The 18,239-nt window shown below is 30.7% G+C and overlaps 1 protein-coding gene across 10 annotated transcripts in view; it reads left to right on the top strand.

Moving 5' to 3' along the window:
* Nucleotides 1–18,239, top strand: part of Nbea (neurobeachin) — a 673,150-nt gene that overhangs the window by 321,834 nt on the left and 333,077 nt on the right. For all 10 annotated transcript variants that reach the window (XM_063232848.1, XM_063232849.1, XM_063232852.1 and 7 more), the window contains one exon: nucleotides 441–502. In XM_063232848.1, the coding sequence (XP_063088918.1) occupies nucleotides 441–502 (62 nt within the window). The remainder of the gene's footprint in view (nucleotides 1–440; nucleotides 503–18,239) is intronic.

Consider the following 18,239-nt stretch of genomic DNA (forward strand, 5'->3'; position numbering starts at 1 on the left):
AGTATTTGTTCTAACAATTTGGAAGCATTTTAAAAGCTATAAGAAATTACCTATTTGTAAATTATTTTAAATTGCTCTTTAGAAAAAAATTTAGGCAGATTTGCAATAATTTTTCTTTGCTTTAAGATATAATCTTATAGCAAATATATTTCTATTATAAGCAGTTCTAACTAGCTCCTCAATAATAATCACCTCATTTTAATATTTAAAAAGGTTTTGACAGTAACCAAAACATGAAGTCAGTTTCTTATTATTTTTCACATCTAGTTTAATCAGAATCTATTAAAATACATTTTAAAGATATATTAGTGAATATTCTCACTCACTTTATTTTAGGAATTTTAAGTATAGTTTTGTGTAAGTTAAAAACTACATAATGACCTTGTAATAGTGACTTCTGTGGTTGTAACTTCATTTATTTTAACCTTTCTTTGTTGTAGGCCTTGTCTGTATGAAGTCCAGCACATCCGTGGTTGAGCTTGTTATGCTGCTTTGCTCTCAGGTACAAAAATCTCATTTTCTTGATTACATTAGGCAATAGGAGGAATTTTTGTGATTAATAAAATGAATGTACATGTATATATATATGTATGTATATGCATGTATAACTTTTTTAAACTTGCATTATCAGATATGAATAAAATAAGTTGTTAAACTATACGGCCATGTAAATACTGTCTTACTCTCTGTCTCCTACTTTCTTTAGCTGTCTAGCCTCCTGCATCCTCCCTATCCTTTTATTGTTCCCTATTGTTTTATCTGTATGTGTATATGTGTGTGTTTGTGCATATTTGTTACGCCTTTGTCTTCCTTAAGTCCCACCTTTTAAAATGTACATCTTATTATTGCATTATGTCTTCCTCTGTTAAATTAGAAGTAATAGAAACAAGTTTTTTTCAATCAAAAACTAAACTAATACAGTTCATTAATGAATGGTCTTTATTCATGTAGCTTTCCCTTTTTTTTAATGTGTAATTTGTATATCCTAACAACCTACCTAATCCTACTGATCTTTAATAACTAGAATAAAGATAGAATTATATTTTTGGGTAAGTTTCTTTTTAACCACTATGACAAATTAAATAAAGAGTTAAGAATTATAGCTTTGATGGCGAACCTTTAGAGACTGAGTGCCCAAACTACAGCAGAAAAACCCACCTATTTATCGCAAAGCACCAACACTGCAATTAAAATGAATACCGAGGTTTTAAGTTTAGAAAAACAACTCACATATTAACATCTTTTGTCTTAAAAGTAAAACAATACGGCTGCCATAAGTTTGCCACACACTGCAATATAGCGTTTCTGATAACTAAAATAGAAACTTAGTGGTCTTTCACCAGGTACGTCAAGTGTCCTTGAAATACTGCTCCCAGTTATATAAATATTTAATATTTTGTAATAAGTATTTATTACATTCATCCTTAGTTTCCTCAACAGACATAAAAACATATATCTAAACCATTTCTAATAATTGTTTTGTGTCTGTCTAAAACCTCAGCTAACTCCCACATAAACAGCAATATGGTCTCACATAATCCTGTAAAACATCACCAAAAACAAAAATAAAAACTTACCTTTTAATTTTCAGTTTTCAGGTTTACTTTCTTTGGGAATAAATTCATAAAGAAATCACGAGGTTCAGTTCCATCTTTTTAGTCAAGAAGAATAGTGATATGAAAGAAGTTAAAACAACACCCCTGGCAAGAGTCCATCTGCAAAGCATTTGAAAATTTTGTCACTTAATGCTGAAGTCCTGAGTTCGAGAGGCATTCTAAGAGATTAATCTGGCCCTCTTAAATTCATGAAGACCTGCTTATTTTTGTCTTAAGTTTTTTGGAAATAAATACTTTAGAATTCATTCTTCCTTAGCCTGGGTTTCATGGCAGTTCAGAGAAATAAAGAGGAATGTAGCATTAGGATCTAATGTCTTTGATGGCCTCATCATCTAATCATAGGTTTAACATTACTCATTTGCTGGCTCCAGGAATTCCTGCCATTAAGGGCCCTGGAGATGAAACTTTGCCTCAGATATTGATTGAAAGGAAGAGTGAGAAATTTAAGCTGTCTACGCAATGCACTTTCAGTGAAGCAGTATTATAAACACGACTCGCACTTTGATTTTTAAATTGAATTTTAAAATAAGCCTGTTTTATATACTGAAAGTTTTTATATTTCAAATAGTATCACTGATTAAATATGCCTCATTTAGTGATTTAAAGAAGTATACAAGTGAATAGCTCCAATTATTTTTTCCCTCTATTAAACTGAAATACTGGTTTTCATGAAAAATTTTTTAAAGAAACAAATGAATAGTTCACTTTCAATCCAGTTAAGATGGGCAAAGTTTACTATTCTACTGTGAAGTTTAATTTATAAAATTCTCATCATTAGTTGCTCCTTGGGTGTTTAAAACCTGGGTTTTTAGGATGCAGAAAAATAGAAACATTTTCCAAGTTTCTGAAGCCTGTCATTTTTCACTATGATTCAAATTGATAGAAATTGACATTGTATTTTCATCCATTAGCAAGACAAACATAATAGTAGCAGACCCCTAATAAGGAGAAATAAATACAATAAATGATGGTATGGAGCTTTCTCTAGAGCACCATTCTTTGCAATAGGCCTTAATGCCTCTCTCCTACAATAGCTCTGATCCCTGTAGAATTAGCACAGTTCTGTAGCAGTCTTCCTGCCAAGGCAGAAGTCAATGCTGATGAATCTTTAAAGCTGTAGACCCAGAGACTCTTTCTGCTGTATTTTTTAGTCAGCCCTTTGAAAGTATTTATAGTTTTATATAATGCTGAAATACACACTAATAAAAAATACTGGTACTAATAAAAATACTTAAATATGTGAATCTATCTTTGTGCTTTCTATATTTTTTCCACAGTGATGTACACAGTTAAGATATTATCCATACTGTGATTTAATTCTTGGCTAAAACAAGTGATACAAGTAGAATTCCTGGTTTGTTTGATTAAAATATGCTTTTCCTCCTCAATAAAATAGACTATTGAAAGATCAAATTTTGTTGGAGCAAATAGGAAGCTAAGGATTGAAAAAGAAAAATGCTGTTTTCTGGCAGCATTTTGGTCTTTGCTACACATTTGATGCTTTTATTTCTGTTTTTCGTTTTAATTTTGGAAATTTCATGTAAACCACTACATATAATGTAGATTTTACGTTTTTTTTTTCCTTCTTATCTGAGCTCAAACAAAATTACTTTTGCCAATAGTTTGCATCAAAAATATGGTCTAAATTTACATGAGATCCTGTTACAAGTTTCTGAAGGTACTTGTCAAGGATAATTCACTTCATATGGGCATGCTTTTAAACTCCAAGGGCTATGGCATACAGTATACCCCTACCCTGTCCTCGTGGAATTTTACATCTCTGTGGAAAATGTATTTTAAGTTTTAAGAAAATATTAGTATTATTATCATTACAACTTATTTATTCTTCTACAAATGCTAAGTACAAATTTTACTATATTCTGAATAATTAATCAGTATAACTCTTATGACACAAAGATATGTTTTAAAAAAGTAACTTCTTGATTTTTGATATTCATTCAAATTTTAATTATTAGCATCTTTAAATTTTTTTCCTGTTATTTTGAAGCAAAATAAATTACACTAAAATAATTTTTATATATTATATTTGACACAATCAATTGCTTAGTCAGAAAGCTACAGTTTCCAACAGGTTCTTCAGTATATCACAGTGTATAATAGTGTTTTATATCATAGATTTACTTTAGGTATTACAGTGGAGCTATGGTTTAGGTGCTTTGCATTCTTCTCTATATACCCTTGTTTTTATTTTTTATACATTATCCTTAACATGTTATATTCTTTGATGAATAGCAGACTTAGTTTTCAAGTAAACTCCTTAAGGTACTAGAATAGCTTCTAATTATTTCCAGATTTTTTTCTAGGAAGTCTCTATGAGTGACACTCTCAGAAAAAAATTGAGTGTTGTTATCCCATAGGATTTCTTTAAGTTTTTAAAAGTAAAGCTTAACAGATATCATATGCATTTTTCTGTGCCTTATCTGTCAATAGAAAATGTTTTATAAACTGAGAAACTTTATGTAAGAAAGTCAGTATTTAAGTGCTTTGTGACTTGAAGCAGTGATTAAGCAAACATGTGCTTAATAAATCTTTTATTCTCATTAAAATCTAAAAATGTATAAGTAACAAAAATCTTAGCTTAGGATCTATGCTTGAAGTTATTAGCATGAATTATTTTGTGGTTTTGTTTGACTTTATTCCTTTTGAAATACTTAATATACCTAAATAAAAAGGATTTTCGTGATTTCTCTGATGTGATCAAGGCATAACTCAGGACTTCTAAAGAAAGACACCACTTACAAAGGAACCACAACTGAAGAACAAGTGGGCTTCCCTTCTCCAGTGATTTGGCTTTTAAACATTTAAGTTTTTTCAGATTTTTCCAATTTAATATAGTTGAGTCAGCTGGTACAAAACAAAAAGATAAATTTTTTCTTCTACATGTAATAAAAATAAGATTTAAATATAATACATATGATTACTTCAGAGACCTACTAAATAGCACTTTTTTTTCTTTTCTTTTTTTTTAATCGGTACTGGGGATCGAACTCACGACCGCCTGCTTGCAAGGCAGATGCTTATGCCGCTGAGCTAAATCCCTAGCCCCTAAATAGCACTTATTAATAAACACTCAGTATTACAAAGATTTGATTGTGTATAACAGCAAGTATAAGAAAACCAGAGATGTACTACATGCTTTTTCAGAATGTTTTGAAATATGAAATTCTGATATCAAATTATCATTTTATATCACATTTACTTCAACAGTTAATTATTCGGTGTCTACCTTTTTTTAGCCTTTATGGTGGTTACCACACTTTTCATTTCTGAAGAAGTGTAGTATTTTCTATGAAACTTGGAAGTTATGTAGATGATTTGGAATCAGTGATGAACAGTTAAAACGTATAGTACAGTGTTTTAATTGAGTATAATAAGTCCAAGCTATGTGATCAGAAAATTGACCCTACAAACCAACAAGATTGGGATAGACTGAAGGTAGTTCTCAAGCTAGCAGACTTTCTACTCTATTTTGCATAAGCAAGTAAGGAGATTCTGGCTGCAGAAACCATCTTAGCAAAAGTCCACAGATAAAAACCTATTAAGCTCAAACCCATTAGCATCCTCATTTACAGCATGTCAGAAAGTAAGTAGCCAAAATACATATTTATTTATTTGCAAGCTGTTACACATCTTTCACATCATACACTGTATAATTTCTTCCTTGGAGTTTTTTTATATAAAATGTTGTAGTATTGTAACTGTATAGAGTAGAGAATAAAAAGAAAGTTCTCATTTTAAAAACATTAGGCTGCAGGGGCTGGGGATTTAGCTCAGCCTCATAAGCACCTGCCTTTCAAGCAGGCGGTCGTGAGTTCAATCCCCGGTACTAAAAGAAAAGAAAAACAAAAGAAAACAAAACAAAACATTAGGTTGTTTATGATAATTGCCTTTTACAAGTTCAGCCTCTGTTTTTAGGACTAAAGCTAATATCTCTTTCTAAGAAATAGTGCTGTTTTCTTTGCACAGTGGCTAAGCCCACTCTTTTCTGTTGTATAATGCTATTCCATTTTTAAAAGGGTAAATTGGGCATTTTAATTTTGGGAGTTTGCTTTGGTGTACCGTCTTTCTTATTGTCATGGTTTGTAGTATATCATAAGTGTAGATTAAAGTTGAAAGTATGATAAAGTATAGAAAGTATAGTCACCTTAGGTCATAATAAAGATTTAAATGTTAGAGAATATAGAGAAAATGATCTAGTAAAAATTATGTATTGTCAAAGAAAAGGTATCACAGTAGGAAATAATCAAAAAATGTGGTTGTAATGTATCTTTAGGAGGATACCTACAGAGTAGATTACCTCTGTACTATCTTAACTATTTGTAACAGTCCTGGATGAAATTCAGTCAAATATTTTAAAGACCATACAATTCAAGTAACTTGCCTTTTATTGTTGATTTATTTTAAGTCACCTACTACTAAAGTTAGAAAATACAATATATAAGTACTGCAGACTAACTAGTCACCACTTGAACTCCAGAAGGTATAATATATTTTTTATTCAAATTTATTTTAATTAATTTCTTGAAGGCAGTCATTCTTTCTGGAGTGAGATGGAATCTCAAAGTTGTTTTAACTGGTATTTCTCGAATGACTAGTGATACTGAGTATGTATTTATTTGCCATTTGTATTTCTTCATTTGAGATGTACATGTTCATTTTAGATGCCCATTTTTGGATTGGGTCTTTGAATTTGGGTCTTGGAATTTTCAGTTCTTTATATGTTCTAGATAAAAGTCCTTTGTTTAAGGGACAGCTGACTAAAATGCTTTTCATTTCTGTGGGTTTTGTTTTCACTTTGTTGGTGATTTCTTTTGAAGTACAAAAACTTTTTAATAAGAAGAGATCCTAGTTGTTGATTCTGGGAAGTACTTCACATGCAGTTTGTGTTTCGTTAATGAACTCTTTGCCTAACCCCATGTCTTCAAGATTTCTACCTACCTTGTCATCTAGTAAATTTAGTGTTTCTGTTTTAATATTTAGATCTTTGGTCTATTTTGACTTTAGTACATGGTAATAAACATGGGTCTAATTTTAATCTTTTGCATCTAGTTTTAATCTTTTGCATGTAAAAGCCAATTTTTCCAGCACCATTTATTAAAGAAGCTCTCTTTCTTCCAGTGAACATGTTTAGCCCCTTTGTCAAGATAAAGTGGCTGAGTGTCTTTATAGTTGTGTCTGCGTCTTCTGATTTGTTCCATTGATCCTCAGGTTGTTTTTTTACCAGGACCATACTGATTTTATCAAAGTAGCTTTGTAGTATAATTTCAAGTCTAGGATTGTGATATCTCCTGCCCAGGACTGCCTTTGCTATTCAAGGTCTCTTCTGTTTTAAATGGATTTTAGATATGTTTTCTCTAGAACTGTATGTTATTTGCATTTTGATCTGAATTGCATTAAATCTGTGGGACTGTGGGGGAAAAGGAACACTTTTGCACTGCTGGTGGGAGTGTATGCTGATGCAACCATTGTTAAAATCAGTGTGGAGATCCTGAAAAAACTTCGGGTGGAAGTTCCATTTAATCCAGCTATTCCCCTTCTGGATATTTTCCAAGAGAAATTGAAAATGTCATGCCACAGTGATGTATTGCATCCATGTTCATAGTAGCATAATATGTAACAGCTAAATCTTGGAAACAACCAAAATGCTCATCAACTGCAGAATGAATGAAAAAGTCATATTTTTATGCAATGGAATATTACTCAGCTATAAAAAGGATAATCCCTATCCCAGAACTACTAGGATAGGGAAAAAGAAGAAAGGAAAAGATTATATGTATGTTGGTAAACATTTAAATGTACATATGTATATGTGTGCTACAAAGATAACTATACTACTAATCTCTGTTCATCAAAAACAATTCGTGCTGTCATTGTTTGATTTATCACTTTTTGCCTGAACAAGTAGTTCTGAGAGAACAATGTGCAATATATTAACTAATGTTAATTCCTTACTTTTTTCTTTATTGAAATTCTATATCATTTGTCCCTTTTTCTGTTTTGCTTTTTAAAATAAACGAAAAAAAATATTTTAACTGATACATAAAAACATAAAATTTACACATACTAATTTCTTTCAGTTGCATAATATTCAAATTAGTGTTTCCTCAAATATTTACCATTTTCCTGTTTTCAAAGCATATAGTATCCTTCCTTCTAGCCTTTGAAATCTGCAGTACATTATTGTCATCACTGTGCCAGATAGTATTATACTGAACCTACTTACTGCCATCTGACTGCAGATTCTACACTTGCTACTTTACTTTTTGTCTTTACCTTATTTATTCTCCATTTCCATCCACATTGTCACAAACAACTTGATTTCATTCTTTTAGTGGCTGAATAATATTCCATTTGTGCTTTCTACCACATTTTCTTTCATCGGTTCATCACCTGATGGATACATGTGTTATTCCCATTTCTTGGCTGTTATGTATGGTGCTGCAGTAAAGATGAGTAAGCTGGTATCTGTGTAACATACCGATTTCGTTTCCTGTGGATTTGTGCCTGAAAGTTAGATTGTTGAATCTTACGGCAGTTTCATTTTAATTCTTGAGTGACCTTCATCTTTATTTTCCATAGTAGCTGTACTACTATGTATTCCCTGCATAGTGTGCAATAGTTCCCTTTCTCCATGTCCTCTTCAGAACTTAGACTTTTTTTTTTTGGTAGTTTTTTTTTTTAACCTTCATTGAGGTAATAATATCTCATTGTGGTTTTATTAGTACTTCTCTGATAAGTAGTGATATGCTGAGCATATTCATATACCTCAAATATTATTATACGTATATCTTCTTCCAATAAATTTCTATTTATGTTTTTTCTTCAGTTCTGAAGTGATTTCCTCACTCTGTTGATTATTCTACTGAGAACAAATATCACAGTTCCATTCAATCTCATTTGTCTAATTTTGCTTTTGTTTCTAGTGCCTTTAATATCTTAGCCAAATAAAACTTTGTCCATTCCAATGTCCTAAAGCATTTGATCTATATGTAGTTTTATTTCTTCTAGTTACACAGTTTTGGGTCTCATACAGGGGTATCTTGGTTCACAATCTTAATTTTTTCTACAATTTTGGAAATAATGGCTATGTTTTTGATTGCGTAGGAAAGATGGCCATGGCCATGATCACAAAATGCAGTTTGCAGATAAAAACAAAATTTTGCCAGATGCTTCTGTTTGTGAATGAAATGTTTTGCAGACAAAGTATTTGTGACCTGAGATACCACTTGTATGTATTTTTTTTCTAGAGGAATGATTCGTAATTCAACTTCTGTGGTAATTTTATTGGTATACTTCAAATGTACATAGTGATCACTTTCATCATAGGAAATTTTACTTGTATATAATATCTTATTTCTTTTTTCCCAATCCCTTTCTCTCTATTCAGTTTCCCTCCTTACACAACTTCGTTTCCATTTTTCCTTCTATTCTTTATTTTTCCTTTTCCCTTCCTTCCTTTCTGCCTCCCTCTTCCTTGTTTCTCTTCCCATTTGAACATATTCTTCCTGTTTCCCGATATCTATTGTACATTTTGGTCTTTATTTATCATTTCAATTTCTCACACCAAAGAAACAATGATATATTAATATACATGTGTGATTTATTTCACTGAAAAAGTATGGTCTCAAGGTGCATCTATTTACCTAAAAACATCTTAAGTGTATCCTTCTTTATGGCACAGTATATCCATTGTATAAAAAAACTGTCTCTTCTTCATCTGTTCACCCATCAGTGGACATGTGAGCTGTTTCCAATATTTAACTATTACAAATTGTGTTGCTGAAAAAATAAGAATGCGCATATTGCTGTGGTATGCTTTTAATTCTTTCGAGAAGATACCTACGAGAGTAGCTAGGTCAAATGGAACCTCTAGTTTTACTTTCTTGAGGAATCTCCATACTGATTTCTGCAATGATTGCACCAGTCTACACTCCCACCAACTGCCCCTCCAGCATTTGTTACTGGTTGATTTATTGATGATGGCCATTCTGTCTGGAGTGAGATGAAATCTCAGTGTTGTTTTAACTTGTATTTCTGGAATGACCAGTGATGTTGAACATTTTTTTCATATACTTATTTACTGTTTATTGTCTTTAATTTTTAATTTTTGTAACTGGTGCATTCTTCTTCAGATACAGTAAATTTTGAATCAGTCATGCTGTGATATGTAGTATGCTGTAATATGTTATAAATACAGTATTTTTCTAAGCTATTTTAGTGTATTTGATGTTACATCATGTAATATTGCATCCCTACATATTATCTCATACCCAACCCTAATTATAGTGGTGAAGTATGATGGATAAATGATCAGAACTCATCTGTGTTGACAGTGTGTAAAATAAAAAGAGAAACAGTAGTCCTTTCGTATGCCTTAATTCTAATACTGTCATTCCTACAATTTTATGTTTGTAATAAAACTGACACAAAAAAGAAAAAAATAAGCATTAATGACCAATAGAATCATCTCTAAGAAGGCTGGCATGTCTGTGGCATTCTAAGAAGGAATGTGTTTGGAGGCACAGATTTCCCTGGACCTCTTACCTGCCTGGATCTAGAACATCTTGGCATATTTTGCTACAAAATTTACTGCTTTCTCTTTCTTTTTATGCTAGTTTATTTTAGCATGCATTATTTATAATTAGCTACTATAAAGTAACTAGTTTTCTGTGTCATTTTTTTCCAATTCCTCTTTTTGCACAATAATTTTTCCAGTTATATTGTTGTTGCTTGAAAATTATAAGCTCACAAGGAGTTACAAAAATGTTACATAAAAGTATTACCTAGTACACTCCATATACTCTTCCCCAGGCTTTCTCAATAAGCACATCTATGTAATATTAGCACAGTGTCAACCCAGGAAATTAGTGTTAGTCCAGACTACAGATATTATTCCTTTTTCTGTATTTATACATGCATTCTCTTATATATTATTAGCTAAATGCAATTTTCTTCTATGTATTAACACAACCAAAACAATAAATTCTGTTACTTCACATCTTCAAGTTATTGCAAATTTGGCTATTTCATGAAGCTTTACTGTTGGTGTATAATTCATTGCCTTAGCACTCTAGTACTGCACAGTAAATAGAAGTATCTATTTATATATTTAAATGCGCTTTTATATGATAAAGGAATGGTTTTCATTGTAGATTACATTAGTTTTCTATAGAATACTTCTCATGTACAGTATTTCCTTTTTTAATACTTTTTTAAAGCTGAGGAAATAAATTTTATACAACCCTATCATAAAAATAATCTTTCACTTTACTATTAAAAATATTGTTCATTTAAATAATCTACAAGGAAATATTACTTAAGGTTATGACATAAAAAGCTTTAGACACTTGAATCATGTCTGTATGTTATTCATGCACTTACATTACATATTTACACCATGCTTAAATTTATTTTATTTCCACAATGCCTTCTTTTTGGCTCACCAATATGACATGCACATCTACCATAGTGTCTAACAAGTAGGATAAGTATTTATTAATGACTGACTGAGTTATACATAAAAAGTGGGGGCTGGGGATTTAGCTCAGCAGCATAAACGCCTGCCTTGCAAGTATGCGGTCATGAGTTCAATCTTTGGTACCAATAAAAACGAAAAAGAAAAAGAATAAAAAGTAATATTCATATATTTGCTAAGATTACTTGATTTATTGAATTTATTATGATAAGCTATAGATAACACAAAATGTGCCATTTTCACCATTTGAAGTGTATGATTCAGGGATATTAATTGCTTTCACAATGTCAAGCTACCCTAACCACCATGTATTTCTCAAGTTTTTCAACATCCCAAATAAAATATCTGTATGAATTCAACAATAATTTTCCACTTCTTCTCCCTTGTCATAGCCTTAATTTTCTATGTGAATTTGCCTGTTCTGAATATCTCATATCAATTGAAACACTCAATGACTTTATGTTTGGTTTATTTTAACATAATGCTTACAGGTTCATCTATATTGTTGTATACATAAGAACTTCCATTTATGGTTGAATGATACTCTACTGTATATATTATACTGTATATTATTTATTGTATATATTTTTGGATTAACTAAATGAAATGAGTCTTTTGTCTGTTTTGAGTTAATTTTTGTATGTGATATGAGGTAGAGGTGCAACTTTACTCCTTGGTATTAGGATGTTTCCTTGCCCTTTAAATCATCCTGGGACCTTTATTTAAAGTCATTTTAATATAGATGCTCTAGATAATTTTTTATGCAAAAGCTAATTACTATGGTGCCTAAAGTAATGCTTTCCTACCCATGTAAATTATAGATCCTAAGTTTATGTATGCTCTTTGAAGATAAGTAATGATTTATTGAATTAGAAAAAAGTAATGTTTTCAAAATGTAGAATATATTTGAAAATCTTATCTCATGTTCTCACTACCCAAGAAAAATTATCCCCCAAAATTGACCATTTAATGTGTCTTATTTCAAACCATTTTTATATATGAACACCAATTAATTTTCTTATTAGTAACATGAACAAAATGATATAACATAGTTTACTGATACATTTTCTGAATTCACACTTTAGACAAATTTTCCAGTAAAGGTAAATGTAGATTGAGTATGATTTCAAGTTTTCTAAGACTACATTAAATAAGATTTAAAAATAACCAGGAGAAATTAATTTCAATAACGTGTTTTACTTAATCTACATATCATTATAATGGATATCAGTATACTTAATGATATATTTTGCATTTCCTTTAGCTTTATACTATGTGTTCTATACAAGATACTCACTTTATTCTCAGGGTGTCTATCAGTTCACATTTCAAGTGGTTCTAATATCAAGATGTAGCTAATAGATGCCATGCTGGTCAGCACAGCCCTATCTTTTTGTATACTGGCTGTGCTTTTATATTTTTTTAAAAAGAGGAAAGGTTTAATTTTTTTATTTTAAAATGAAAAAAGGGAGCTAGGCTTGGTGGTGCACGCCTGTAATCCCAGCTCTTGGGAGGCCGAGGCAACGGATCATTGCAAGTTGAAGACCAGCCTGGGCTACAAAATGAGCCCAAGGCCAGCCTAAACCACACTGTGAGATCTTGTCTCAAAAAGACATAAATAAATAAATAAATAAATAAATAAATAAATAAAATGAAAAAATAATAAAAATAATGAAACAGAATTTCAAACAAAACAGTAGATTAATAATCATGTATTATGTATTGTCTTCAAAGTAATTGCTGAGACTACAAGATATAGGCATAAAAATGATAAAATAATGAAAGTAGAAACTTCTTTTTGATGAACTAATAGAGATTAGTAGTATAATTATCTATTTAACTAATAGAGTTTAGTATAATTACCTATTAGTAGCATAGTTATCTATATAATCATATTAGTTGTATATGTATTTTTTCTCTTTCTCATTTCCTCCATCCCAGTTCTTTACTTTTTCTTCCCCTTTCACTTTCACAATATCTATTGTAAATTTTGGCTATTATTTACTCTTTCAGTTTTTTACACTAGGGAAACAAAAAAGTATTTTTCTATTTTTAATGTTAATGTAGTCCCACGAGCTGTTATGGAAATGCAGAATTTAGTAGATCATTGAACATCAGCTGAATTGTATATCCATTATTCTTGCGCCTAGTTTAAAAACATAAGCTGTCAGTTTCTGTGCAACACTAAAATTCTTAACATCAATACATCTGTTGTTGTATGATTATTCATAAATAAATGTGGATATAACTTAACATATAATTGTGCTTTGTTCCAAAGAAGTATAATAGGGCCTTGATACTCAAGATTTAATACTGGAAATTTATACTGATTTTAAGTGAACCTAAATGAGTGACGTAAAACACATTATTTGCTCAAAGCATCCTTGAGATCATGGGTGCTTTACGTCTGAGGTATGGGAATGTGTAAGTAATAGGCAAGAAAGAGAGCAGGGTCAATAAATCAGTGCTCTGTTTCTTATTCATTGTTTAAACTAAGGCAGATTTTGTATAGATCTTTGCTGTGGAAGTGAAGTCCAGATGATAGTCACAAAATATGACTATGTTCAAAGACTGCCACAAAATGCACTCACAAAATATTTGATGTCTATTTTAACTTTAGAATATTTATGAAAATTTCTCAAAAAGTTGTCCATATAGTATCTTAGCAATTCCTAATACTTTCCTGATATATGTGAATATCTTATGCAGCTCTTAGTGCTAGTTGCATAATATCCTTTATATTTTATTTTTCTTGTTATAATTTTTTTTTTATTTTTGTTTTGGGTACTAAGGATCAATCTCACAACCTTGTAATTGCCAGGCAGGCACTTGTGCCACTGAGCTAAATTCTTGGTCCTTGAGTTATAATATTTTAAGAGCATCCTATTGGAAAACCTGTTCTAAGTCTAAAATAATGTGACATCACCAACATCATATTAACATACATTGTAACTGAAGACAAAATAGTATTAAATCAATCAGAATTCTGACTCATAATGCCTTTTAATACATATATTCTATTGAACAAGTATAAAAGTCTTTTTCATGTGAAATCATAGAAATTTGAGAAGAGCAATCATTATTAATTTATTGAAAGACCAGTATACAATTTTGGTTTATTGTTTTTGTTTCAAAATTTCTTGTTTTACCAAAATTTAATTTCAAGAACAAAAATTCTTCAAAATTACATCCATTATTAACATGCTTTTTAAGTTCATACACTTAATTTTTCCTATATCTTTCTAGTGGAATAGTCATAAAAATAAGTGAAAAAGCAAAAAATGGTACTTTAAAATACTTTCAAATTAATTGGTTTGTGTTTCATGTGTACTGAAAACTTATTAATTCCTGGGTTTTGTTACATAATACCTTTTTACTTCAGTTCTTGTACTTACTAAGTTCATTGACTGCTAAGCAGTTTTATGAGCATGTAATAATGAATATTCACATTGAAAATTTTAAGAAATACCTCTACTGTTTTAGTGACACTTAATGATATGTAGACATTAAGGGTATAGGAAATAAGAAATCACCCGTGGACTACCAGGACACTAAAATTTCAATTTACTCTCCTGTTTTCTCTCATAATATTTTCCACATTTTCTCAAAATTCTAAGATGGATTGAATCTCAAAGGATATAAAATTGATCTAGTTAGTTGTGTACAAAGAATGAGAAATGTGTGTGGAACTGACACAGATGAGGAGAAACTGATGGGAAAAAATTATGTCGTGGGCCTGAGATTTCTATTAGGTCATCTAACTACCATAAAGTGATTGTGAAGAGAACATAGGGATTTCATTGTCATCCTTCTGGAACTTATTTGTCTTCAAAGTATTTAGTTTCAAAGGGTCCTTAATATGAGATCTGAATCCCTGAAATAGTCCTTCATCTTGAGGAAATTTTGTGCATCCACATAGAAGACTTTTAAAATTGTGACAGACTTTCTAAAGAATTGCCAGTTCTCTTCAGGCATTCAAATCTGAAGTCAAGTAACTTTCCTCATGAAAATAAAACTTAATGAATAAAGTTAAATTTACACCTTTTCTTAAGTTGCTCATTTTTTCAATAGTTCCATATATGTGTACATACACACACAGAATGTAAGTGTATGTGTATTCTTGAAAGGCAAAAACTTTCTGGAGTGACTTGGAAGATAAGACCTTAAGATGTGTTTTCCCACGTCATTGCCAAGGTCTTGTCCCTGTTAGAAAAACATCAAGTTAATAACAATAATAATACTATTGTCTCACCACATATATGTTCATCTATCCATTAGTTGTGTTTTAAGCAATTTCTCTAAGTGTGTATGTCAGAATTGTTAGAATTTTTGGACAGGAAATAGTTTTCTTCCCTGGGTACCTGCATCCTGTTTTACACTGCCTGTGAACCTTTTACCTTAGCAAACTCAGAAGTCAAATCCTTCTCTATTTTGTTTTTCATCACAAAATTTTTGTAAATTCCCTTACACTATTATATCTACTTATTGCAACTTTCTCTTGAAACTTCTGAAATCAGCTATACAGTAAGGGATATTTAAGAAATACTTGCTTAAATCACAAAGCAAATGTGTGTTTCTGTAAAAGAATATAAAGAAAACATAGATACTTCAACTAATTTGATGGGCTGATACAATACTACATTGTTTTATAAACTTGAAGGAGGAAATTTGTGTAGTTGACCAGTTTAGAGGAAAATATACATCATTTGTTAAAAAATAAGTAATTGCACCTAACAAGTGAGATACTTGACGCTTGCATGTGTGCTGTCTTGGAGAATAAAAAAATGCAGTGATATTACCCTGAAAGCAATTGGGCACTTTGGAATAATTGTGGTGCTTGGGCACTGCCCTTAGAAATTAGTGTGATACAGTTGGTGATGTTAACAAATCTTCCTATTGATTACTGTGTTCAATCATAATTGAGAAACTCAGAAGTGATTCCATAGATTTAGAAGGATTAACCCAGCTTAACAACAGAAGTGCACTGATCACCTATAGTATATGCCAGATACATGCTACTTAATAGATACAAATAAATAAAATAAAGATATTTCTGTTGAGTTTATGATCTAGTGAGATCTATGTGTACATAAGGCACTACAAAACATAAAAGTATTTAATTTCAAAGGCATATTCTGTGATTAATGAATAACTTAGACTGAGGATATAGTGTAGTGGTTCTATTAATCTCAATTTTTGTTCTCAAATTTTTAAATTATTGTTTTACATTCCTTACAATGTATTGCTTTATCTGCATAAGTTTCTGCAGCATGCCCTTTTGCTTAGGAGTTAAGCTTATGAATTCTAAGTAATAGATAGCTTTGATACCCAAAGAAGAAGATCCCAGTGACAAATTTATACTTTCTTTTTCATTCTATTTTTTATACTTATGTGTACTTAAAAATTTGTGATTATGCTCCAATACTGTGTATTTTTATTTTATCTAACATGTAATGGCACAGAACTTTTCAAGTATAGATTCATAAAATATTCATTATCTGTGCTTTTACTATTGTTATGCAGAAATCATTAAACTTTTAAAGTCACATTTGATCTTGACATTCTAAGAATATATGCTGTATTCTGTAAGACAAATTTGTTATCTTCTTTCTCTCATTTTAGTATTCTTTAAAAGTAGTAAAAAGATATAAATATGTACTTTGTTGACGTAAGGATTTATATTTGTTTAAAATTCAGTATAGCAGAAGCCTATAGAATGCCTTATGCTCAATCTTAGAAAACAGCTACTGAAAATTTACATTTAAAGTTTTTTAAATTTTATTGCTGCAGTTTAAAGGAATTGGAATACAATTTATTTTTGCAATTAATTTTGCAAAAATACAATTAATACAAATTACAAGGCATGTGACCTTCATAAGCATACACATTCTGTGCAATTTTAAATTTGTGTTTTTCTATATTATTCTTATAGTACTTAGCATTTTGAGGGCTTTTCCCAAAGTCCATTTGTATATCCTAGGACATCATGTATCGCCTGCCCAGGCATTAAATATCCTGTAGCCTGATTTGAAAGCTGAAAATGTTACACCATTTTCTTCAAAAAACACAACAGGCAATGTGTTTGTCACCTTATAATTAATGATAGTAGATTTTGACTTAATAAATTTCAGTTATGCAAATTGGAAATTATACTTCCTAAGGAATTTTGAGAACCTTTAAATGGTGATTTACATTCTTACATTATATCTGCTTTTGCCATTGATTAGATCAAGGTCTTTGAACCTGTTGTTATAATCTCAGATGTATAACATTAATATATTAACTCAGCTTGTGTGGCAGAGAAGAAAATATCCGTATTTTGAAAGCAAATATGGAGCAGAACCTAGAAATACATCAGGAAATATATTTTTGAAATTTTATATATACAAGGATTCTTCTATTTTCTATCAGTGTCACTAAACTAGAATCCTTGTCACCTTAATGCTGTAGTGTGGCTACTGTCAAAATTATAATGTGAATTTCCTTTGGCCTTATTTTTATCAAAGGTGAATAAAATGTGAACATTGCTTCAAAGATATCTAATTATATGTTATAAACATGGAATATATACTGAATAAACTGATGTTGCAGAGACATAAGAAAACTACTGTGAATCTGGGTAACGTTAAACTCTCATTTTGGAAATACTGATCTTTCAACTTACTCTATTTAAAATTCAATGTGTAAGATTGAATTATAGGGGATCAAAACAAATATGGAACAAGATGGACAGAAGTTAAACAGTGCTAGCCCAAAAGGAAGAGCAGAAAATATGTTGAATCACTTAAAAAGTCTTTCCTTTTAATTATTCGCTGTGTTCTTTCTTATATTACCAACCCCCCCCAAATCAGACTGGCCTGCTATAACACTATGTTTAGATAATTATGATCATCTACAATGGGAACATCTTAACAGGTCTTATTACCAGTCACCTGGCCTTTTTGTTTTGATAACAAGATGTGAATTCCCATTAATGTCTACTTACTAATAGATTACTAATGAGTGATATTTACTGAGCATTAGATTGTGGACACTGTAGCAGGTATTAAAATTTAAAATCACACTAAGATTCAAGAATCATATTTCTCTTCAAAGAGACTCAAACAAATAACTCCAAGTAGTTTACA

The sequence above is a fragment of the Cavia porcellus genome, unplaced genomic scaffold, assembly GCF_034190915.1.
Source record: "Cavia porcellus strain 051 isolate PalLab524CR breed Dunkin Hartley unplaced genomic scaffold, mCavPor4.1 scaffold_21, whole genome shotgun sequence".
Taxonomy (NCBI): Eukaryota; Metazoa; Chordata; class Mammalia; order Rodentia; family Caviidae; genus Cavia; species Cavia porcellus.